This window comes from Nycticebus coucang, chromosome 6 (assembly GCF_027406575.1).
Source record: "Nycticebus coucang isolate mNycCou1 chromosome 6, mNycCou1.pri, whole genome shotgun sequence".
Classification (NCBI taxonomy): Eukaryota; Metazoa; Chordata; class Mammalia; order Primates; family Lorisidae; genus Nycticebus; species Nycticebus coucang.
In genome coordinates, this window is record NC_069785.1 from 4901799 (window position 1) to 4926070 (window position 24272).

Sequence of the window (24272 nt, forward strand, 5' to 3'; positions counted from 1 at the left end):
AGATAACGCCGGAAAGGCTATGTTAACCACTGTGATAAAAATGTGTCAAATGGTTTATGAAGTGAGTGTATGATGCCCCATAATCATATCATTGTATACAGTTAGGATTTAATAAAAAAAAAAAGAAATTAAAAAAAAAATAAAATATAACTTTGAAAAAGATGTGGGCAATTTTTTGAAAAATTAAAGATAGTAAGATATTGGAAAAAATGTTCTTCAGGAAAATACCAGTGACACAGTACTGAGACAATGTGACCAAGAAGGTGACTCGGCTTGGTGCCCACATCACGGTGTTCATGGCGCCAGCCACATACACCACGGCTGGTGAATTCAGACCCGGCCTGGGCCAGCTAAAATAGCAATGGCAACTGCAATAAAAAATAGCCGGGTGTGGTGGTGGGCGCCTGTAGTCTGAGGCAAGAGAATCACTTAAGTCCAAGAGTCTGAGGTTGCTGTGAGGTGTGATGCCACAGTACGGTGTACTGTAAGGGTGTAAGGGTGACAAAGTGAGACTCTATTTCAAAAAAAAAAAAAAAAAAAAAAAGAAAGTGAATTATTAAATAAGAACAATTAAGTTATTGAAGAATAGTTTTTTTGTTTTTTTTTTTTTTTTGAGACAGTCTCACTGTGTCACTCTAGGTAGAGTGCCGTGGTGTCACAGCTCACAGCAACCTCCAACTCTTGGGCTTAAGTGATTCTCTTGCCTCAGCCTCCCGAGTAGCTGGGACTGTAGGCACCCACCACAATGGCCGGCTATTTTTTGGTTGCAGTTGTCATTGTTGTTTGGCAGGTTCGGTCTGTACTTGAACCTGTCAGCCTTGGTGTATGTGGCTGGCTCCATACTCACTGAGTTATGGGTGCCGAGCCTAGAGATAGTTCTTATGCTTGCTCGGACTGGTCTTGAACTCCTGAGTTCAGGTGATCCACCCACCTTGGTCTCCCAGAGTGCTGAGATTACAGATGTGAGCCACTGTGCCTGACCTAAAATTTTTGTTTTAATATACATCTGTGTGTTACTTTTTGAACAAATTTTGTTCATTTTTAATATGTATTTTCAACTTTTAATTTTGAAGTAATTTTTAACTTAGAAAAAGGTTTCCCCAGTAGTATAAAGATATTTTGTACGCTCCTGCAGATTCACTAATTTTTATATTTTGCCACATTTGTTTTATCATGTATTTTCTTTATATATATTATTTTCTGAGTCATTTGATTACTAGTTGAATACATCATATCCCTTTACTCTTTAATACCTAATTATGTATGAAGGAATTTTATTTTTGAAATAGTTTTTGATAGAGCTTATATGTGAACCAATGTAATGAACAAAGTTATCATTCAACAAATAAATATTTCCAAAAAAATTATATCATTTATTATACATATAAGAATGATATAATTAAGAAATTATATCATTTTAGTTACTTTATTATTCAGTTATTTTAGCGTCCTAGTTTCTTTTTTTTTGTTGTTGTTGTAGAGACAGAGTCTCACTATACTGCCCTCGGGTAGAGTGCCGTGGCGTCACACGGCTCACAGCAACCTCTAAATCTTGGGCTTATGCGATTCTCTTGCCTCAGCCTCCCGAGCAGCTGGGACTACAGGCGCCCGCCACAACGCCCGGCTATTTTTTTTTGTTGCAGTTTGGCCGGGGCTGGGTTTGAACCCGCCACCCTCGGCATATGGGGTCGGCGCCCTACTCACTGAGCCACAGGTGCCGCCCCGAGTCCTAGTTTCTATAGTAATTTGTGTGGTCATCTTAACAGTAAAGCCATAATAGGCACTTAGTTAATGATATAATTGGTGAGTGATTGAGTTTGTGGCCTCCTGATTCCAGTGTTGTCTTTCAGCTGCATGGTGGTGATGATGACTGGAGTGTTGTGGGATCTCACGGACCAAATTCACTGTGTGATTGATTTAAAAAATATGTATTTATACACACACACACACACACACACACACACACACACATAGTGACTTAGACACTGAGAAGAAATGTGGCTGTTAAAGAATGTATTTTAACAACCTAAACATGATGGAAAGCTTTTTATAAGACTTGATAGGTTCCAGGGTATTCTTAGAACCGCTGCATGGGACAGGCCTCAGGCACTCATGATGTAATCCAGACACTTATTGGATTTTGTAGAAGAGAACTGATGTTCACACCCAGGTCGTTAGAAAAGTGGGGCAATGCCTCTCGACCACCTGCCTCGTGACTGCCTCACACCTTGAAGATTTTCCTAGTGAATGTTTTAGTGATACATTATTAGAACTATATTCTTTATTTGTGAACATAACAGTAAATTATGTTCTACAACAAAAACATGAGACAAAGCCCTTTCCTTACTTTTCAGCTTCAGGAGGAATGTGAGAGGTTCTTTTTTTTTCCCTTTAAAAACAATTTTTAAGCTTTGACACCAAGGTGATGGTTCCAGGCATAAAAAGAGCCTCAGCTAGCCTCTAATTTTTTTAAACGTTTTAAAAATACAGTAAGTTGTATTCTACTTATCCCCCTTTTCAATTCAGTACTCTGAAGAAGCCAATAATCTCATTGAAGAATGTGAACAAGCTGAACGACTTGGAGCAGTGGACGAATCTCTGAGGTTTGAGTTTAGATATTTTCCAGCAGCACTTTATGGTTTAAATGTTACGTGTTAACTTAAAAAGAAGAATAACATTATTCTCTTTGTTTGAAGTGAGGAGACCCAAAAGGCTGTTCTTCAGTGGACCAAGCATGATGATTCTGCAGACAACTTCTGTGAAGCCGATGGTATAACATTTTTTTATGTATGCATTCTGTTTCAAATTATACCTAAGAAAAACATTTAAAATTATTTTTTAAAATTTAGCTTCTAGTAGTTCAGCTGTACTTAAAAAAGCTACATATAGAAGGCAGGGCCTGTGGCTCAATGAGTAGGGCGCCGGCCTCATATACCGAGGGTGGCAGGTTCGAATCTGGCCCGGCCAAACTGCAACAAAAAAAAAATAACCGGGCGTTGTGGCGGGTGCTTGTAGTCCCAGCTACTCAGGAGGCTGAGGCAAGAGAATCACCTAAACCCAAGAGCTGGAGGTTGCTGTGAGCTGTGACGCCACGGTACTCTACCGAGGTTGATAAAGTGAGACTCTGTCTTTAAAAATAAATAAATAAATAAAAAATAAAATGATAGCAGAAAAAGCATATTTTTCGAGAAAAAAATAAAAACTAAAAGAAAAAAAAGCTAGGTATAGAATTACCGCACGATCTAACAGTTCCAGTCTTAGGTATACACTCAAAAGACTTAAAAACAGGGCCTGGGATGGATGTGGGTGCACAGGTGGCTCATTGCAGTGTTTTTCACAAAACCCAGAAGGTAGGAAGAACCTGTTTGTCCTCACAGGTGAGTGGATGAACAGATGCGGTGTGTACACACAGTGCAATGTTTGTCCTCACAAGGTGAGTGGATGAACAGATGCAGTGTGTACACACAGTGCAATGCTATTCAGCCACAGAAAGGAATGGGTCTGATAACACTGCAACCTGGGTGGGCCTTGAAAACATGCCATGTGCAGCAACCCAGGCACAGAACCTAAGTGTTACGTGATTCCATTTGTGTTAACTGTCTGGAATAGACAGATTTATACAGACTGGAAGCAGATTAAAGGCTACCAGAGATTGGAGGTGGGGTAGGAAGTTATTGTGAAGTGGTCACAGAGTTTCTTTTGGAAAAATTTTGGAAACAGATAGTGGTGAGGGTTGTACACCGTTGTGAATGTAATTACTGCCACTTGTATACTTAAATGTGATTAAACTGGTACATTTTGTTACATATATTTTTACCTTAAAAAGAAAACTCAGTTTCTGAAAAAAATCTGCCTTTTTAAGTTTTACAGTTTTGGGTATCTAGTTAGTAGTTTATATAATTTTGTGTATACATGCATTTTACCTAAATAGCTAAAATGTAGGGATTATGAAAACCTGTCTCTGTTATATTGCTGTTGGATTGTTGTACGTTTTCCTTAATTGATAGTCTGTGTTGCTTTGGAGAAGTGAATATTGAGCCACGGGTCATGTCTAAGAATCTAAAGCTAAGGCAGGGTCAAGGTGCTGTCAGAGTCCAGGAGCCCTGGAGTCCATAGGCAGGGTCAAGGTGCTGTCAGAGTCCAGGAGCCCTGGAGTCCATAGGCAGGGTCAAGGTGCTATCAAAGTCCAGGAGCCCTGGAGTCCATGGAAACTCTTTGATGGAGATTCATGTGTGTTCCCATTCTTTTTTTTTCTAGTCTCTCTCATTTTCTTTTTTTTTTTTTTTTTTTTTTGGTTTTTGGCCGGGGCTAGGTTTGAACCTGCCACCTCCAGCATATGGGACCGGCGCCCTACTCCTTGAGCCACAGGCGCCGCCCTAGTCTCTCTCATTTTCTAAGTCAAAGTGTTAGCCTCTTAATTAGCTAAACAAAATCAAATCAAATTAAGTTTTGGTATTAACTTAATACCAAACTTGGTGGATAAATGATCTTTCAAAAAATTAGTGAAAAGAATAATACAGAATATTTTAATTACAAGCAAAAGATGAAGCTTGCAATCCCCTAAAAGAGAAAGAAAAAGTATTTATTTTTAATTCTGTGGGTTCTTTGGCAGGGGGGTTGGGGGTGGGGTGCGGAGGAAGCTTTCCTTTATGGAAACCATGACCGTATTTTGGCGTGGACATATCTGTAATCCCTATTTCAAATGTCAAAATCTGAGAATTCTGAAAAATGACAAAAAATTTTTTTCCTCTCTTTTATTTTGTGCTGTGGTGTCATAGCTCACAGCAACCTCAAACTCTTGGGCCCAAGTGATTTGAAAAATGAACACCTTCTCCATAAGTTTAGCACAGACCCTTTTAGTGTTTCCCTGCAGAGATATTTATGTTTGGTTAAAGTTTGCTGCCCAGGCCTTGCTGGAGTAATACTCAGTGCATATTGGATGAGCTGTGTTCCCTTTGAAAAATCTGGCAAGTTCCCAGTTCCAAAGCACGTGTGGTCCCGGGGACATCTGATGACAGGTCACAGCCTGCTGCCAAGATGGGGGCTAGTAAAGGAATGGGTCAGAGGCTCTCCCGGCCCCTTTATTTTGCATCTTTCCCACAAGAATTTTTTGGTTTTAACATTTGTTGTACCAAATAAAACTAAATTTATAATCTGCAGAAATTTCTTTTTTAGGCTGGCAGTGTTAGAAAAAGGATGGGAATTTTTAACCATTAACAAAATGCCCCTTTGAGACTACAGTGTGTAGCGGCACCTGTGAGAAAGCAGCAATGCCCTTGTTGCACGCTGGGTTTGCCGCTCACTCGCCCTTGTGTGTTAGTTGTGTCTGGTAAAGGAGGGGGGGGAGTGTTTTTTTTTTTTAAAGGACAGCTGTATAAGGAATAAATAATGTATGTAAATGGTATGTGAAATACAGATGGTATTTTATAAATCCCAATTGGAAATTTGAGCTTTCATTAGGAGGTAAGATATGCTTATATTTAGTAGTCAGTTTAAAAGTGAGGTTGAAGAGAGGTGAAGTATTTTTGTAATAAGTAAAATTACGAGATAACAAATGCTTCTTATGTACTGAATAGACAGGGGTTTTAAAAATGAATTAGTTATAATTTACTATACTGTGGTATAATTGATACGAACATTTATACCATCTCTGAACCAGATGGTTCCTTTTGTTTTTTAAGTTCTTATATTTACATTTTCTAGTTACTTTTTTGCTGCCTCTGCACTGGGCACTGTTATTTCCAGATGCCGTCATTGTAGAAGCAGCTTTTCCTCTAATCTATCCCTCTAATATACTGTGAATTGGAGTAAAAATAACTGAGCTTCGGGTTTTGTTTTTGTTTTGGAATTGTAGTAAGTATTGTTGAGAGCTTGGCGGACTCTCTTAGAAGCACTGTAGTGCTTGGATTTCGTCATCTGCTTTGGCCATTTTGCTCACCTCCTCATTCCTGAGTGGTTCATATTGTTAACCTTCATAGATGGATAAGGTAGCACCATAGTGTTAGATAATTCCTAAAGGCACTGGAGGACTGGGGGCATTGTTTTTGTTTTGAAGTTATAACTGTGATAGATTGAGTGGGCAGTAGCCTCCAGAGCCCAGGTCTCTCTCTCTCTGTTTCCTTTTTTTAACTAACAGCAATCTCAAATTCTTGGGTTTGAGCAATCCTCCTGCCTTAGTCTCCTGAGTAGCTGGGACTATAGGTGCCCACCATAATGTCTGGCTAATTTTTCTATTTTTAGGAGAGAGGGGCGTCTCACTCTTGCTCAGGCTGCTCTCGAACTTGTGAGCTCCAGCGATCCACCTGCCACAGCCTTCCAGAGTGCTAGCATTGCAGGCGTGAGCCCCCGTGCCCACCTCAGAGCCCCTGCTTCTAACTGTTCTGCTATGTGGGGTCATAGGTTGCTTCCAGTTTTCCTTTTCATAAATAACGCTTATACAAAATCATCCAGCAAATATCTTCTGCGGATTTAGTATTCTATCTTTAGGACAGCCTGCTAGTGGATTCTAATGGTAGACTTCTAAGAAGAAAGTGTCTGGCGATAAGCAGTGTCTGGCACCGACAGTTCTTCATTTTCTTAGTTACTGAAAAACTGTGGTCGTTGTGTAAGGCAGGTCGTCTGGATAGCTTGTAAGAATTGAATTACTGTGTTTCTTCAGTTTTAACATTCACATATTCCTAATTTCTAGGTGAGAATGTCCTTGATGCCAGTGTGTATAGTTGATGTGACGTTTTGTTTTTCCCTTTTTCCTTCCTTTCTTTTTTCTGAAAAGTCGTTTTAAAATCTCCAATGCATTGTTAGATTTGTGATGCCTCAATAAAATGTAGTCTCTCGTAGTAGCTTTTTAAGGTAACCGAAGATGAGAAAGATTAAATAACATATTTTGTTTTACAGACATTCATTCTCCTGATGCTGAATATGTAGATTTGCTCCTTAATCCCGAGCGCTACACAGGTTACAAGGGACCAGATGCTTGGAAGATATGGAATGTCATCTATGAAGAAAACTGTTTTAAGTATGTGTCGTCTTCATTTAGAAATTTCCTGCAAGTTAGCCGGGCGCTGTGGCGGGCGCCTGTAGTCCCAGCTACTCGGGAGGCTGAGGCAAGAGAATCGCTTAAGCCCAGGAGCTGGAGGTTGCTGTGAGCTGTGTGAGGCCACGGCACTCTACCGAGGGCCATAAAGTGAGACCCTGTCTCTACAAAAAAAAAAAAAAAAAAGAAATTTCCTACAAGATGTGGTGATTTCTTTTCATAAGCAAATGAAATCATAATGACTTAAAATTACGAATCAAATTCACTTTGTTAAAAGATATATTTGGACATAAAAACATACCTATCCAATAATCCAGTTCTCACGTAGGGAAACACATAGCTGAGAGTTTCAACAATTTTTCTTTTCTTTAAAAGACTTATAATAGTATTAGACGTTTATGAGAGTGTTTCTGGAGTAACTGCTCCATGAGTAGATTATATTAATAGGATCTCATTTTATAGAGGCCCTAACAGAGCTAAAGAGGTTTACTTCATTTCCCAAGATCATATAGTTAGCAGCAGGGTATAGATTCGAATCCACCACTCTTAGTTCTCTTTTTAGTGCTCTATACTCCTTTCCTTGGGTATAATTAGCTTACCTGCTCTAAAGTGAAAGTTAAATTTATTTCAGAGAGTAACTGTGATAGGGTAGTGTTTTGTGAGCACTCCCGTGCGCTAGGTATTGTGGTCAGCATGCTACGTGCGTTTCTCCCTCTCTTCTTGCAATACTTGCGTTGTGGCGGCCCCTGTTGTGCAGATACAGAAACTGAGACTTAGAGAGGGTAAGTGGTTCGTTCAGCACCAAAGGCCTTGTCAGTGGCAGAGCCCACTGTGTGCCCTTTCTTGGGTGGAAGCAGTCCTGTTGTTCACTGTGTGACTGAGGTGTTACTGTGTGTAAGCCTTGGGGCTCTGAGTAGTGTGCTTCTTGGTTTTTGGAAAGAATTTATGTGCACATGTAGCTTTAGAGATTGAGAGAATTCTGGGAAAATATCTGGAGTTCCTAAAGGTGAGAGTAATACATTTCACTTTTTCTAAGTCAGGTGTGAGATCAGCAGATACACTTCATACCAGTAAAATGTCAGCCTGGATTTTTAAATTTTTATTTATTTTTTTCTGTTTTTCTTGAAGAATTTCTTCAGCTTAGAAAGTGGAAAGTTTTGATTATTTACTTATTTCTGTGATGTGTTTTATTTAAATTCTCTTGACTGTTATTAGGAACTCTTGGTTTACTGACTTAGGGTTTACTTTATGGGTTTTGTTTTAGTTTTACTGACTTTAAGGTTTATTTTAAAGGTTTGTTGTTGCTGTGTTTTTTTTTTTTTTAGAGACAGAGTCTCACTTTGTCTCCCTTGGTAGATTACGGTAGTGTCGCAGCTCACAGCAACCTCCAGCTCTTGGGCTTAGGTGATTCTCTTGCCTCAGCCTCCCGAGTAGCTGGGACCACAGGCTGTTGTTAACTGTTTTTAACGTGAACTAAGAGTCCAAGAAGTGCTTGTTAGATTTATCTTAGTTTTGTAGCCATTTCCTAAACTAATTCACGTTCTGATTCCTGTAATTTCTAACACTATAAACAATGTCTGAGGGACGGCACCTGTGGCTCAAAGGAGTAGGGCGCCGGCCCCATATACCAGAGGTGACGGGTTCAAACCTGGCCCCGTCCAAAAACTGCAAAAAAAAAATCTGAGGTACTAAGTTAATTATATTGAGTATGTTAGAATATAGCTTACATATTCCGTTCTCAAAATGTCTCCAGTTATGCACATTTTTGAACTTTAAATTATGGACATTCAAGCAATCGCTCCATTTTACAAATAATACTAATGCATGTTTATTCTGGGATTTAAAAGCAATGTAGTGACATTAGCTCTCAAGAAAACTGCTATTTTTTTCTATATGAGTAAAAGAGAACCTTTTATTTAAGTCATCATAGACTTGGCTGGAAAGCAAAAAGCATCTAAGGGCACCTGAGTGGGAATAATCTACCCACAGTGTTTGTCTACTTTTTAATTTAATGCTTGTATTGAGTATTTATATTTTTTGCTTATTTGTCTTTCAATTAGGGGAACATTTGGTGCCCCACAAACACACATATGCAGATATATATCTATGATGTATACACAAGCATACCAGTGACTTCCAGGAGTAGAGCTTGACTGGTATTTCTTCCTTTGTTTGAAGACCTGATTGGGAAATGACCTGCTGGCTGCTACAATGGGAAAGACGAGGAACTATTATGGCTGAGACAAATAACAGCCACCCTCCCTTACAGCAATTAGAGAGAACTGAATTTTTTATGATCATAGTAAGACAATTGAATTTCAAATGTAGTCCTTAACCAACTTTCTGAGATAATGTCACTTAAATAATTATAACATGATTGGTTATTTTTTTTTCTAGGCCACAGACAATTAAAAGACCTTTAAATCCTTTGGCTTCTGGTCAAGGTGAGTTATTATTTGTGTTGTTATTTATCAGCCAGTGAACTTTGATGAGAAGGAAGGAGAAGGCGAGATGACTGGGTGCAGTTGAGGTCACATGACCCCCAGTCCTGGTTTCGTAGCAGTTGGGCCTCACTTGTGCAAAGATCCATGTTTGTGATACCTGCACTTCAGTAAGGAGCATTTTTGTAAAGAAGTTCATGGTGTTAGACTATCACAGGATGAAGATCGGGATTATCTTTATTCTTCTGTACATTTCTGCAGACACATTAAAGTGTATGTTCAGTTTTTAAATTTTTGTTCATCTTCCAGATAAATAAATAGCAAAAGACTTCTGAAAATTTCCCCCAAACTTGAAATTACTATATCAATCGGGAGTCTGATTTCAAATTCCTGCCTATCTTTTGTTTTTTGAGATTGTGGATCTCACTCTTATCCAGGCTGGTCTTGAACTCTTGACCTCAAGTGATCCTCCTGTCTTCTAGAGTGCTAGGATCACAGGTGTGAGCCAACTCACCAGGCCCCAAATTCACACATCAATATCTTAACTGACCTTTTTCATTTTCTGTTTGGCTCAAATGATGCTTTTTCCTAAAAAAAACTTCTTCCCTGGTGCTCTTACCTGGAAGTAATCTCTCCCTCCCCAGGAAGTAATCTTATGCATGTTTTGTTTTCCTCTTGTAGCCTTTCCCACTGTGTGGCATTATTTTATTATTTAAATCTGTATTGATCTCCCCTAAGACTTGGAGCATATGGGTGGCATTTATCTGTTTTATCTGTTCACAAACAGCCTGACACACAATGGATGGAAAAAATCTTTGATGTACATTTAAAATCAGCTGATAAAATCTTTGATGTACATTTAAAAATGTGTTAATAGCCGGGCATTGTGGCTGGTGTCTGTAGTCCCGGCTACTTGGGAGACTGAGGCAAGAGAATCGCCTAAGCCTAGGAACTGGAGGTTGCAGTGAGCTGTGTGATGCCATGGCACTCTACTGAAGGTGATAAACTGAGACTCTGTCTCTACAAAAAAAAAAAATAAATAAATAAAAATGTGTAAGATTTTCAGTTTTAAAACTTGTTTTAAAAAATGCTGATCTCTAGCCGGGCGTTGTGGCGGGCGCCTGTAGTCCCAGCTGCTTGGGAGGCTGAGGCAAGAGAATCGTGTAAGCCCAAGAGTTAGAGGTTGCTGTGAGCCATGTGACGTCATGGCACTCTACCAGAGGGCGGTACAGTGAGACTCTGTCTCTACAAAAAAAAAAAAAAAAATGCCGATCTCATAGTCAATAAATGTAAATTTCATACTGGAAAGCAATGAGATCGCATCATTCTCTACATGCTGGCAGACGTTTATTTCTTAGGAACAAAAGAACAAAAGTCTTTTTTTTTTTTTTTTGCTGGGGCTAGGTTTGAACCCACCACCTCTGGCATATGGGACCAGCGCCCTACTCCTTGAGCCACAGGTGCCGCCCAGAACAAAAGTCTTTAAAAAAGGCTTTTCCGTTTGTACAATCACATGTAGTGAATCAGTGGAAGCTACGATTTAATATCAGATTAAATGCAAATTCATTAACAAGAGATGATCTTCACTATAAGATCATCACTCACATCATGATTTGATAAATTAACCACCTTCACTTTAAAGATAAATGGGAACAATTTAAATGTTTATCTTTAGCAAACTGGTTAAATGACTTCTGATATAGCACAAAGTAGAATACAGCCTTATAAAGCTTGCTATAACTTTGTATTTTTTTAAATCAAAAGTGATCAATAGCATGTTGAGGGAAAGAAACAGGTATGAAAACAATATGTATATTTTTATTAAAACATAATTATAATTAACATAATCTAAATATCTATATACAAGGAAAAAGAACATTTACCAAAATGTCAGTGTTTATCTTTCTTCAGGGAAGATTATGGGTAATTTTTTTATTTCATCTGTGTCTTTTTTTTAATGTATATATTTAGAATGAGTATATATTACCTGAATAATCAAACAATAATGACAAAACAAAGACAGTTTTTCAATAGTAAATAAGGAGTTGCATACAAAGGGCTGCATTATATATAATTTGAATCTTACAAAGAGTCTTTGAAAATATTCCTGACTATAACATTTGACTGCAGTCAAATGTAGTGGCAGTCTGGAGGTTTCAAAGCAATAATAACAAATCTTTAACAGAAACTCTTACAGATTTAGAATAAATACATGTAGAAAAAGGCTCTCCCAGCCAAATAAACATAACTCTTTAAGATATTTCAGAGTATTCTCAGGCCGGGCATAGTAGTTCACACCTGTATTCCCACTTGAGGCCAGGAGCTGGAGACCAGCCTGGGCAACATAGCAAGACAGCTCTATCTACAAAAAATAAAAAGAATTAGCCAGGAAGAGTGGTGTGTGTCTTCAGTCACAGCTTCTCGGGAGTCTGGGGCAGGAGGATATCAGTTGGAGCCTGGGAGTTAAAAGTTGCTGTGAGCTATGATCACACTACTGCACTCTAGCCCAACCAACAGGGCTCAAACTGTCTCAAAATAAATAAATAAATAAAGGGTACTCTCATGTGATGGATTCCATGTGTCTCCTGTCAGCCCATGTTACATCCGGTGTGAGCTGAAACCCTTTGTGCACACTCCTGGAGGCATCGCCATGTAGTTGAATCCAGCATAATTCACATCACTAGACAGAGTTGCGGTTCTGAGTGTCTCACGCTCAGGTTTTAATAGTGTGAATGAACTGATGGACTAAAACCAAGCGTTATTAAAAAGTCTTATTTTTATGAGAGTACAGCACTATGAGAGGGACAGCTGGAAGGAGTTTATAATAATAAACATTTTCTTTTGCTTTTCAGGGAAAAGTAAAGGTAAGTATAACCTTTTTATCATAAATGTATGAATTTGTTTACACATTTAGATGTTTATTATGGCAAACTATTTTTTTCTTCGTGACTCAGACTCAGCAGAAGAACTTAATTTTTATTTCTTTATCTAAAATTCTGGAGATACAAACACAGATTAATGGGAAGTGATGTTCTGTGTCTGGGCTCAGGCATGAGACACAGCTGCCCTCAGCCTCTGGTAGTGGCCGCACGTTTTACCCACTGAGCGTGGCAGCCTGGGCACATCCACCTCACCATCTTCCCCTGCCTTGGGCCGGGAAAACTTCCTCCTCAGTCCTTGACGGTTGAACTCTAAGATCTGCTGGGTCTCCTGTAGGAAGCTTCTGGGCATGATCAGAGTGTTGATCGCAGAGCTGTTAATAGCTTCTAAGACTTAAGCTGACTCGGGCGAGGTATCATTGCCAAGTCTTAGTTAATAACACTAAGAATTGTAACATACATTGTTAGGTGTGCTGTGTCTTTTTCAGAATCTTTTTGCTTTAAGTGTGAAGTTGAAATGATTTTGTTATTCTTAAGACCACATGCTCGACAATGTGAAAAGACTGAACCAGGACTTTAGTCCATGAACATGAAATTGCTAAAATGTGAAGAGTTGCTTTTCTCTCCCTCAAAACCTTTTGTCTTTTGAACACTGTTTTTATGAGTTGCTTCTGCATGACATGTAAAGAACGGAATACTAAAGTCTAGTGACACTGCTATTTTATTACTGTACTTTATATTATACATATCATAGTAACTATAGCAGCTAAACAAAGTATCAGAACTGTACTGTTTGTAACTCTAGTTACTGGGGCGTTACTAGAGGATAACCTAGTTAAACACACTTAAACTAATGGAAAACTAATCCCACAACCTAATCCTAATCGTGGGATTAGTTTTCCACAGATCCCTCATATTTGTTACTGGTGGAAGTAATCCTATAATTTTCAGTTTTGTGTAACTTTACTGTACCTTGGACAACAATCTAGTTTGATGCTGTGTTCTAGCCACATTAGAGGAAGCTACTTTGGTTTTTCAAATAGAAGACAACCTTCTCTTGTTATCAGATAAAAGATTATTATTATTTTTTTTTTTTGGCTATTTTAAAGCCTATTCATTTTTTTTTTAATTAAATCATAGCTGTGTACATTAATGCGATCGTGGGGCACCATACACTGGTTTTATCAGATAAAAGATTATTAACCTGGGGGGAGCTATCCTTAGAGAAACAATCTTATTAGCTCTTTTAAAATAGTTAAGGACACATAATATCAACTATATACAAATGTTATACCTATAATACTATTTTATTTTATTTTATTTGAGACAGAGTCTCTCTCTGTCAGCCAGGCTGGAGTGCAGTGTTACAATCGTGGCTCAGTGTAGCCTCCAACTTCGGTGCTAAAACGATCCTCCCACCTGAGCCTCCTGAGGAGTCGGGACCACAGCCATGTGACACCACCTCTGGCTAATTTTTGTATTTTTTTTTTATAGAGACAGGCTCTCGCTATTTTGCCAAGCTGGTCTTGAACTTCTGACCTCAAGTAATCCTCCTGCCTTGGCTTCCCAAAGTGGTGAAATAACAGGCATGAGGCACTGAGTCTAGTCAGCAATAGTAGTGTATCATTTTTATTTATTTTTCTAATTTAAAAAGCATACGATGAATCCTTAGTTTTTATGGTATGAATTGTTATCAAGGCTAGGTATTTTACTATTCTTGGTTGATTTACTATTTAAATTCTGTATTGTGACCTTATATAAAATCCACAGAGTTATGAGGCGGGGGGCTCCCTAAGTCAATGCCAAAGCCTTTTAAAGAGTAAGCCCTGGAGTGGCGCCTGTGGCTCAAAGGAGTAGGGCACCGGTCCCATATGCCAGAGGTGATGGGTTCAAACTTAGCCCTGGCCAAAAACTGCAAAAAAAGAAAAAAAAAGAGTAAGCCCTGAATCCATACTAAGAACTTCTTCTTTTGGAGAAACTGTAAATAAGACTTGGATCTTAAGGTTAAACAATTTTTAAATCAATGTTTGGAACAAATTTAACAAATGATTTAAAATTTGAAAAACTTATGTTTTGGCATTTTAATAATCTTTTTTTTTTGCATTTTAATACTCTTAATGACTTATTTTTCTTTCAATTTCAGAGAACACTTTTTACAGTTGGCTAGAAGGTAATTGGAAATTTTATTTACTTATTTATTTTATTAAATCATAACTGCACATTAAGGTAATTGGAAATTTTAAAATAAGTTTAAGTGATAAATTTTTTCTCATTAAAGAGATAAAGAAATTCATTTTGTATGTACAGGATTCACATGTGAAATTTTATTTGTAAATCACTGATTTTTTTTTAGGACTCTGTGTAGAAAAAAGAGCATTCTACAGACTCATATCTGGTCTACACGCAAGCATTAATGTGCATTTGAGTGCAAGATATCTTTTACAAGGTATGTGGCATTTACTTTTATTCACTTTACCACCTTTTTATTTTTTTTGAGACAGACTCTCACTTTGTCACTCTGTAGAGTGCTGTGACATCACAGCACACAGCAACCTCAAACTCTTGGGCTCACGTGATCCTCTTGTGTCAGCCTCCCAAGCAGCTGGGATTATAGGTGCCCGCCACAACGCCCAGCTATTTTTTAGAAACAGGGTCTCAAACTCCTGAGCTCCAACAGTCTACCCTCTCGGCCTCGGAGAGTGCTAGGATTACAGGTGTGAGCCACCGCACCCAGCCTAAAAATCCATTACGAATGGTGGTAATTAGGAATGTGGGAACTAACCAGAGTTGAAAAGTACAGCATATTCTTAGCTATCTTCACTTTCTTTTAAAAAGCTGCTCAAAATCATTTTGTGGGGAATTAAGTAGCTCCTAAGAGCACAGGTATTTGTTAGTGATACTGCATCAGAACTTCCCTTCTGTGCCAGTGTGGGGCCTGGAGTTTTAATGGGCTAAAGCACCTCCTGCTGCTCTGCACGCTTTACGGGTACTGTTGGGAATGAGACTTCGGTTGATTTTCATCAGTGACATATTTCTTTCCGGAAATAAAGTATCTATTACCTCTTAGAAACAAAGTATAGTAACTTTGATTTTATTTTTAAATTTTTTTGTAACTTTGATTTGAAATGACACTTTTAACTCATTAGTTATTTCAGAATATCAGTATTTTTAAATTTTTTTATTTTATTATTTTTGAGACAGAGTCTCAGTATGTCACCCTCGGTAGAGTGCCATGGTGTCACAGCTCACAGCAACCTCAAACTCCTGGGCTTAAGTGATTCTCTTGCCTCAGCCTCCTAGTAGCTGGAACTACAGGTGCCTGCCACAGTGCCCAGCTATTTTTTGGTTGTAGTTGTCCTTGTTTGGCAGGCCCGGGCTGGATTCGAACCTGCCAGCTCTGGTATATGTGGCTGGCACCTTAGTTGCTTGAGCTACAGGCACCGAGCCCAGAATATCAGTTTTTAATTGTGTATTTTGGTTTTATGAATGTTTATGTTCAGAAATTTAATTTTTGTTAAAATTTTGTCAGTACAACATTGAATTCATTTTGCTTTTATGGATGAGTTTTCCAAAAAAATGTTAATATAGACCCATTAAAGGCTAAATTATGAAAAACCATTTTCTTGGCTATATTTATTATGTATTTAAAACCACAATATGAAACTAATTTCTGCAGGCATAAATAACCCGGTATAATTAAAATGAAAAGTATGGCTTGGCGCCTGTAACTCAGCGGTTAGGGTGTCAGCCACATACACCAGGGCTGGCAGGTTTGAACCTGGTCTGGGCCTGCTAAACAACAATGACAACTACAACAAAAAAGTAGCCAGGCGTTGTGGTGGGCACCTATAGTCCCAGCTACTGGAAGCCTGAGGCAAGAGAATTGCTTAAGCCCAAGAGTTGGAGGTTGCTGTGAGTTGTGATACCACCGCACTCTACCGAGGACGACATAATGAGACTCTTGTCTCAAAAAAAATAAATAAATAAAATGAAAAGTACTTGATTACAAAATTCAGTTTTAATACTTAATTCTTCTTTCTTACCAGAAACCTGGTTGGAAAAGAAATGGGGACACAACATTACGGAATTTCAGCAGCGGTTTGACGGAATTTTGACCGAAGGAGAAGGTCCACGAAGGCTTAAGAACTTGTATTTTCTCTACTTAATAGAATTAAGGGCTTTATCTAAAGTGTTACCATTTTTTGAGCGCCCAGATTTTCAACTCTTCACTGGAAATAAAATTCAGGATGCGGACAACAAAATGTTACTTCTGGAAATACTTCATGAAATCAAGTAAACTATATATTATAACTTACACATTAATAGAACAGTAACAAATGGCATCCAAAATTAAATTTTTAAATTTTCATTTAAAAAAAGGAAACTATTTAAAAAATAATGAAAAGCTAATTTTGCTTGTAGGTTTTTCAGAGTTGATGTTACTTTTTTTTGTTTGTCTGTTTTTACCTGCATACTGAAGGGCACAGATTTTTAGTTTTAAAAGCCATTTGTTTAGTATTTGATACCTGTGTTATTTTTATATTTAGTTGAACCAGTTGAGTTGGGGCCAAACTTCTAAATTATGCAATTATCGTTAATGTTTGAGTAGAAGAATTTGTTTTGGGGCATCTGAGGTTTAGTTTTATAGTGTTTTCTACTCTATTTTAAATATACTGTATTTATCATGACCCATAAAATGTATTATTGGGACTTTTAATATTTATAATGCATGACAATGACTATTTTGTTTTAAAATGTAGATCATTTCCATTGCATTTTGATGAGAATTCATTTTTTGCTGGAGATAAAAAAGAAGCACACAAACTAAAGGTAATTATTTTATATTTTCACTTAATTGTTAGATACAACCTGATTAACACACAAGCATGAATATAAACCTGCATATGACTTACAGAATTCCAGACTGGAGTGACTGTTACTAGAGGCCGGGCACACTGGCTCACACCTGTAATCCCAGCACTCTGGGAGACCGAGGCGGGTGGATTGCTTGAGCTCAGGAGTTCAAGAGTAGCCTGCGCAAAAGCGAGACCCCATCTCTACTAAAAATAGAGAAACGGAGGCAAGAGGATCACTTGAGCCCAAGAGTTAAAGGTTGCTGTGAGCTATGACACTCAGGCACTCGACCCAGGGCGACAGCTTAAGACTCTGTCTCAACAAAAAAATAAATAAATAAAAAGTGGCAAACTCTTAAAAAAGTCAAAAGTTTCCGTTAAATAGAAGGAATACATTTTAGAGATTTATTGTACAGAATGGTGACTATCATAAATAATCATTGTACATGTAAAAATTGCTAAAAGAGAAGATTCCACCACAAGAAGATTTTTACATACATGAGGTGATGGATTTAATCATTCCACATTGTTTTTTATATATATATATTTATTTATATTCCACATTGTTTTATATATATATAAATATAAATTACATTTTACCCATAAACATATACAGTTTACTATTTATCAATTAAAAAAAAAATAAAGGCCAGCTATGGTGGCTCATGTTTGTAATCCCAGCACTTTGGGAGGCTGAGGCAGAGGATTGTTTGAGGCTAGGAGTTTGAGTCCAACCTGGGTAACATAGCAAGATCCTGTACCTAAAAAATTAAAAAAATATTGCTGGGTATGGTGGCACATGCTTTTAGCTGCTGGGAGGCTAGGGCAGGAGGATCCCTTGAGCCCAGGAGTTTAAGGCTGCAGTGAGTTATGATCATGCCACTTGACTTCAGCCTGGGTGACAGGGAGGTGCTGTGCAAAACAAACGTTTTTTTAATTAAAAAAAAAAATGTAAAGAAAAATATCAGTCATGTTTATATCTATACTTAACAGTAAATCTTGGTTGCCTATGTATGTATGTACATATCTTGAAATTATAAGAAAAATCAGTCTCAATCTTTTCTTTTTCTCAAAAAAGAAAACCAAAAGTAGGTCCAATTTAAGATCTGTTTTGTATTATATTAAAAATAACAACTGATATCTGTGTATTACAGTACACTTTAAAAACAGCTTTCACCTTGATGTTCTTATGTAATAGAGGTAATAAATTGAAGGGAAGGGATCCAGTGCATACGAGGCCTGACAATTAAGTTCATGAATTCATCCTAGAAAAATGATACATACGTCACTGCTGAATTTCCCTCCGGTCACTCCTGAAGCCCCCATGGGAAGCTGTCCACTGATGCCAGTGCTTAGTCCACCCTTGAAAGTAATTTTGGAACTCTTTTTCTGAATGGCCCTCAGAGCTGTCTTCATGATTACCCTTGGTGTCCTGATACCATCAAAATGTCTTCCTTTCAGTCTTTCCTTTATCTTTGGATAAAGAAAAAAGTCACCAGGGCCAGACCAGGTGAGCAGGGAGGGTGCTCCACTTCAGTTACTTGTTTCTGGCTAAAAACTCCCTCCCAGACAGTGTTCGTTGGTGAGCTCCTTCAGAACCATTTTTACACACACCTTTCTCATGCCAAGATTTCAGTGAAGATTTTCCTGTTTCTCCATCTATGTTTACTCGGTCTGCTGTGCCTCTCCCAGTCCACTGACTACTTTGACACACAACTTGACTACACTTGATCTTAGCCAAAAGGCCAAGAAGCGATGACACACCATTTGACTCTCTTTGCAATGTTTAGTCAGTTCTGGTGATTATTGGCCGCCCTGACCTCTGTTCAGCAGTGATGCTTTCTCTTCCCTCAGGAAAACAATGAATTCATTTGTACCCTGCCATTTTGTTCATGGCATTATCCCTATAAGCTTGGACTAAGTGTCTCTGATTTCATTTCCACTCTTGCCAAGTTTAACATGAAATAAATATGTTTGTTCATTGGTCTAATTCAAGTGCTGCCATTTTCGTGGCAGCTCATAAAAACACGCAACAATACGAACACCCCTCAGCAAGACAGTGTCACATGTCAGCACGAACACAGATGTGAGACATGCTGCCCCGAGGTCACGAAACCTTACTGCGCTGTTTGTACAGCACTGCCAACCTACGTGCATGGTGGCAGGTTCATGAACTTAACTGTCAGACTTTCTAAATGGCAGTATTAGTCCATTTTTTGCTGAGAATTCCGAAAATGGTACTGGTTAAACTGAAAGCTCTTCAGGGGAAGAGGCCACAGCATGATGTTTTATCATTCATCTTATTTGCTGGAAATTACAGGAAACCAATGGGGAAGGAGCAGACCTGACCTGAAACCCCACAGAATAGGGTCTGGTAGGGTCTGACCACAGGCCATTTAATATGGATGTGACCAGCTCTGAGCATGTATTTGCCACAAAATGCTACAAAGTATTCTCAGAAGATTTATTCAATACTGTTTATGGACAGAGTATGATTTTTATCATTAAAGAGACAGCTCCCACCTTCAAGGGATTTCAGAGGGAGTCAAGTGTGGTTAGTTCACTGCTCTGTCTCACAGAACTCTGGGCAAGTAAAGGCAGGTGGCCCTCAGTACTACAAGGCTTGATCTAATTTCACCAAAATGTAACAACCTTCCTCTGCTTATTTTTTGTTTCTTTCCATAGTGAAAGAAGTTCATTTTATGCAGATTGCAAATGAAATGCATTTTGTGCTCAGTATTTTTTTTTTTTTTTGAGAGGGAATATCACTCTTTTGCCTGAGCTGAGTACTGTGGCATGGTGGCATCATCACAGCTCACAGCAACCTCAAACTCCTGGACTCAAATGATCTTCTTGCCTCTGCCTCCTGAGAAGCTGGGACTACAGGCATGCCCACCACGCCTAGCTTGCTTTTCTATTTTTAGTAGAGACAGGGTGTTGCTTTGCTCAGGCTGGTCTCAAACTCTTGAGCTCAGGCAATCCTACCTTGGCCTCCCAGGGTGCAGGGATTACAGGTGTGAGCCGCCGAGCCTGCACTCGGTTTTTTGCTGTGAGATAATGGTTACTCTTGACTCCCTCTACCTCCTACTTAAAGCATTCTTGCCACAAATACGCACCCAGTGCTTATGTAATCTCCCAGACGGCATCCAGGAACTTGGAAATGAGGGGGAAGATGCTGAAAGGAGACTTCTTTTTTTCTCCTCTTATTTTCAATATGTTCTTTATTTTTAGTATACTTGCTGGTTTATTGGAAAGTGCTTTGGCATCAGCTCTTTTTAGATTCTGCAGATTAGAAGAATTTCTCATAATGTTTTAATTTGATCAAAGCTCCACAACAGTTAGCTTTGAGAGCCTGTAAAATTTATATAGAGAGTTTGTACTTAACAGAGAATTTTTTTAGTCTTTTACAGGGAAGAAGTAAAAAGACAACAGGTTAATGTCAGAGATTTACTTTTTTAAACATCATACATTTGAACAGTCATACTTATTAAATTCATTAAAAAAACCCCATCTCCTTTATATGGTTAGAAACATAGGACTTGCATATAAGAGAATTATTTAGTATCTAATTAAAAACAGAATATGATCTAACTTCAAGGCTTATAAAACATTTGAGAATTTGTGTGAGAACTGTTCAGTTGGTTTCATTGTATGAAAATCACAGCATATGGGGCGGCGCCTGTGGCTCAGTCAGTAAGGCGCCGGCCCCATATACCGAGGGTGGTGGGTTCAAACCCGGCCTCGGCTGAACTGCAACCAAAAAATAGCTGGGTGCTGTGGCGGGCGCCTGTAGTCCCAGCTACTCGGGAGGCTGAGGCAAGAGAATCGCTTAAGCCCAGGAGTTGGAGGTTGCTGTGAGCTGTGTGAGGCCACGGCACTCTACCAAGGGCCATAAAGTGAGACTCTGTCTCTACAAAAAAAAAAAAAAAAAAAAAGAAAATCACAGCATATGTTGGTTTGGTGCACGTAGTTCAGTAGGTAGGGTGCTGGCCACATACACCAAGGGTGGTGAGTTCCAACCTGGCCTGGGCCAGCTAAACAACAATGACAACTTCAACAAAAAATAGCCAGGTGTTGTGGCAGGAGCCTGTAGTCCCAGCTACTTGGGAGGCTGAGGCAAGAGAATCGCTTAAGCCCAAGAGTTTGAGGTTGCTGTGAGCTGTGACACCATGGCAATCTACCCAGGGCGACATAGACTCTGTCTCAAAAAAAAAAGAAAAAAGAAAATCACAGCATGTTTCATTGTTCTCTTGACTGGCTGTAACTTAAAATGATTGTCTAAAACTGTATGCCTAAACAAGGAACATCTGTAAGTCATTTATGTTCTGGTTATTTTAAGGATCATAAATTTTTCTAATCTGAGATAATTTTGGGCTATCTCAGGTTATTCGGCATGATTATTATTTGTGGAAGTCCCAGGAATTTTCTCCTAATCTAGTAAATTTGGTTCTAGCATGTGAAGTTCACGTAAGCAGAAGATTCATGATGTTTTATTTGCTTAGTTGTCCTGTGACGTGTGTTTATTTGGCTTTCGTAAGCAACTGTGCCTGTTCTCTGTACCTCTATACAAAGATTTACTCAGGAGCTGTCACCTTCAAGTATTTTAATTAATGTAGATTTCAAAAGCTGAATTTAGACATTGTCTCCAAAAGTAAGCATCATCTTCTAGAACGGAGACTTCCAGCCTTTGAAGTGTGAGAGTCCCTTAAAGTCAGAAACTTTCAAGGCCTCTTCCCATGTCAGTATATTTTTAGTATTTATTGACTGTGAAAATATAATTTCGAAGAAGCCACTAGGTGGTCAGTAACACTTTTAAAGTAAAGTTGTGTTTTACTGATCATAACATTTATATTCATTTAGAAATTTATAATATATACATCTGAGTTAATTTATTCTGTCTATATACCATCTTGTCAACATTTGCATTTTCTAGACACTAATAAGGACCCTCAGTCCTGTAGTGGCCAACCACTCTAGGATGGGAACATACTCTGTGATTATTGTTAAATGTGTGAGTTTTCTTGAAGTTACTGTTAAAACACTAAAGGAAATAAAAAAAATCAATTCAGAGTCTATCCAGAGTAATATTATTGGGTAGTTCTTTTGAACAGAAGGTTTAGAACCTGTACCTCTTACTGAACAGGTACAGAAACACAAGATAGAGAATATTGTTAACAAATGACAATAATTAATATTAATAATTTTGGCTTTGCATTCAATTAATAAAGACAAGATCTGGGATTCTATTAAAAATCTTTTACATGTTACAGCTGCTTCAGAGTCTCAAGCTGAGTAAAGCATCTGGGGGAAGTATCTTTAGAGCACATTGAGGTCTGCTTTCAATAGTGGGTTCCAATCTTTGCTGATTTATTTCTATTTTAGATCTATGATCCTATTCTCATCTGGTTGAGCCCAGTGTGTGGTTTATCACATTAAAAAAGAAAAATACTGCTTGTTCCCTAAATAGTAGGCCAACTGGTATAATTGATATTGTATCTGAAATACGTGTTAAATTTTCTGCTTTCACTACTGTAAGCTTGGGATTCGACCAAGTCCAGGACAGAGGGAGTCACTTACAGGATCAAGTGATGATTTCCCTGGAGTAAAACAAGGATATAGTCTCAGTTTCTCTTCTTTTTTCCATATTCCTCAGGACATATACTACTTTAGGATAAGCTGGATGCATGTTACCCTGTTATAAATGATATAATACTCTAGTGTTCATGGATACATATGTATTACAAGTATAAAAAAAGAACAATAGCAGATTCATAATAACAGAGGGTGGGGTTAGGACTTCGGAGAGAGACGCAGGGGTGTCAGTTGTACTTGTTTCTTTCTTTTTCTTTTTTTTTTTGAGACAGAGCCTCACGCTGTCGCCCTGGGTAGAGTGCCGTGGCATCACAGCTCACAGCAACCTCCAACCCCTGGGCTCAAGCGATTCTCTTGCCTCAGTCTTCCAAGTAGCTGGGACTACAGGCGCCCGCCACAACGCCCGGCTATTTTTTGGTTGTAGTGGTCATTGCTGTTTGGCGGGCACGGGCTGGATTCGAACCTGCCAGCTCTGGTGTTACGTGGCTGGTGCCTAAGCAGCTTGAGCTATAGGTGCCGAGCCTGTACTTCTTTCTTTCTAAAACCTGGTGGTGGGTACATGGATGTTCACTGTATTTTGTACAATTTTGTACATTAGTAATAATAAAAGGAGGATTGCTTGAGGCCAGGAATTTGAGGCTAGCCTGAGCAACATAGCAAGACCCTGTCTCTTAATAAAGTTGGGTGTGGTGGTAAATGCCTATATCCTAGGAGGCTGGGGGGTGGGAGGATCTCTGGGGCCTAGGAGTCTGTGGTTGCGGTGTGTTACACTGGTGTCCCTGCAGTCCAGCCTGGGTGACAGAGGGAGACCCTGTCTCAAAAAAAGAAAAAAAGATCTGATTGTCTTACCTAATTAATACCAGAAAGAAAGGCTGAAATTCAACTACTATGAAACAAACGGGTTTTGTTTCCTTTTTCCTCCCTCCCTTCCTTTATAAAATGATATGCCCTCCAAACTGTGCCCCACACAAGTCACCATATTGACATACAGTTAATAGCATGTTGACATATTTAATAATCACAGCAGGACACCGCAACTTACGTACCCTTGTATATTTTTTGCAGATAGTTTGGCTTTGGAGTCAGTAGTCAGGCAGCCCTGTATTCTAAGTTTGCTGTTTACTAAGTGCGGGAATTAGGCAAATTCCCTCACCTCTCTGAATCTTGTTTTTTAAATTCATTAGGTGTTGATTATAATAGTGTCTATTTTGGGATCTGTGGTGAAGTTCTGTATGAGATTCTGTATGTAAAGATCCTGGTGTGTAGATGTCAGTGAATGTCAATTCTTTTCTCTTTCTTGGTACCTGGAACACCTTGGATCATGTTAGGCATGTAGAAAATAGTTGATTATGTATTATATCTCAATGTTTTGTTAAACTTTTTAGGAGGACTTTCGACTGCATTTTAGAAATATTTCAAGAATCATGGACTGTGTTGGTTGTTTCAAATGTCGACTGTGGGGAAAGCTTCAGGT

At 38.6% G+C, this 24272-nt stretch overlaps 1 protein-coding gene across 4 annotated transcripts in view; it reads left to right on the forward strand.

The window, feature by feature from the left end:
- The window catches only part of ERO1A (endoplasmic reticulum oxidoreductase 1 alpha), a 44436-nt gene that overhangs the window by 17757 nt on the left and 2407 nt on the right, over positions 1 to 24272 (forward strand). The window contains exons 5-14 of one of the 4 annotated variants that reach the window (XM_053595830.1): positions 2527 to 2603; positions 2697 to 2770; positions 6895 to 7015; positions 9431 to 9477; positions 12327 to 12338; positions 14497 to 14523; positions 14707 to 14799; positions 16400 to 16646; positions 17114 to 17183; positions 24184 to 24270. In XM_053595830.1, the coding sequence (XP_053451805.1) occupies positions 2527 to 2603; positions 2697 to 2770; positions 6895 to 7015; positions 9431 to 9477; positions 12327 to 12338; positions 14497 to 14523; positions 14707 to 14799; positions 16400 to 16646; positions 17114 to 17183; positions 24184 to 24270 (855 nt within the window). Of the gene's footprint in view, positions 1 to 2526; positions 2604 to 2696; positions 2771 to 6894; positions 7016 to 9430; positions 9492 to 12326; positions 12339 to 14496; positions 14524 to 14706; positions 14800 to 16399; positions 16647 to 17113; positions 17184 to 18475; positions 18729 to 24183; positions 24271 to 24272 lie in introns of those variants that run through there. The other 3 variants (XM_053595833.1, XM_053595832.1, XM_053595831.1) reach the window with 3 other exon arrangements.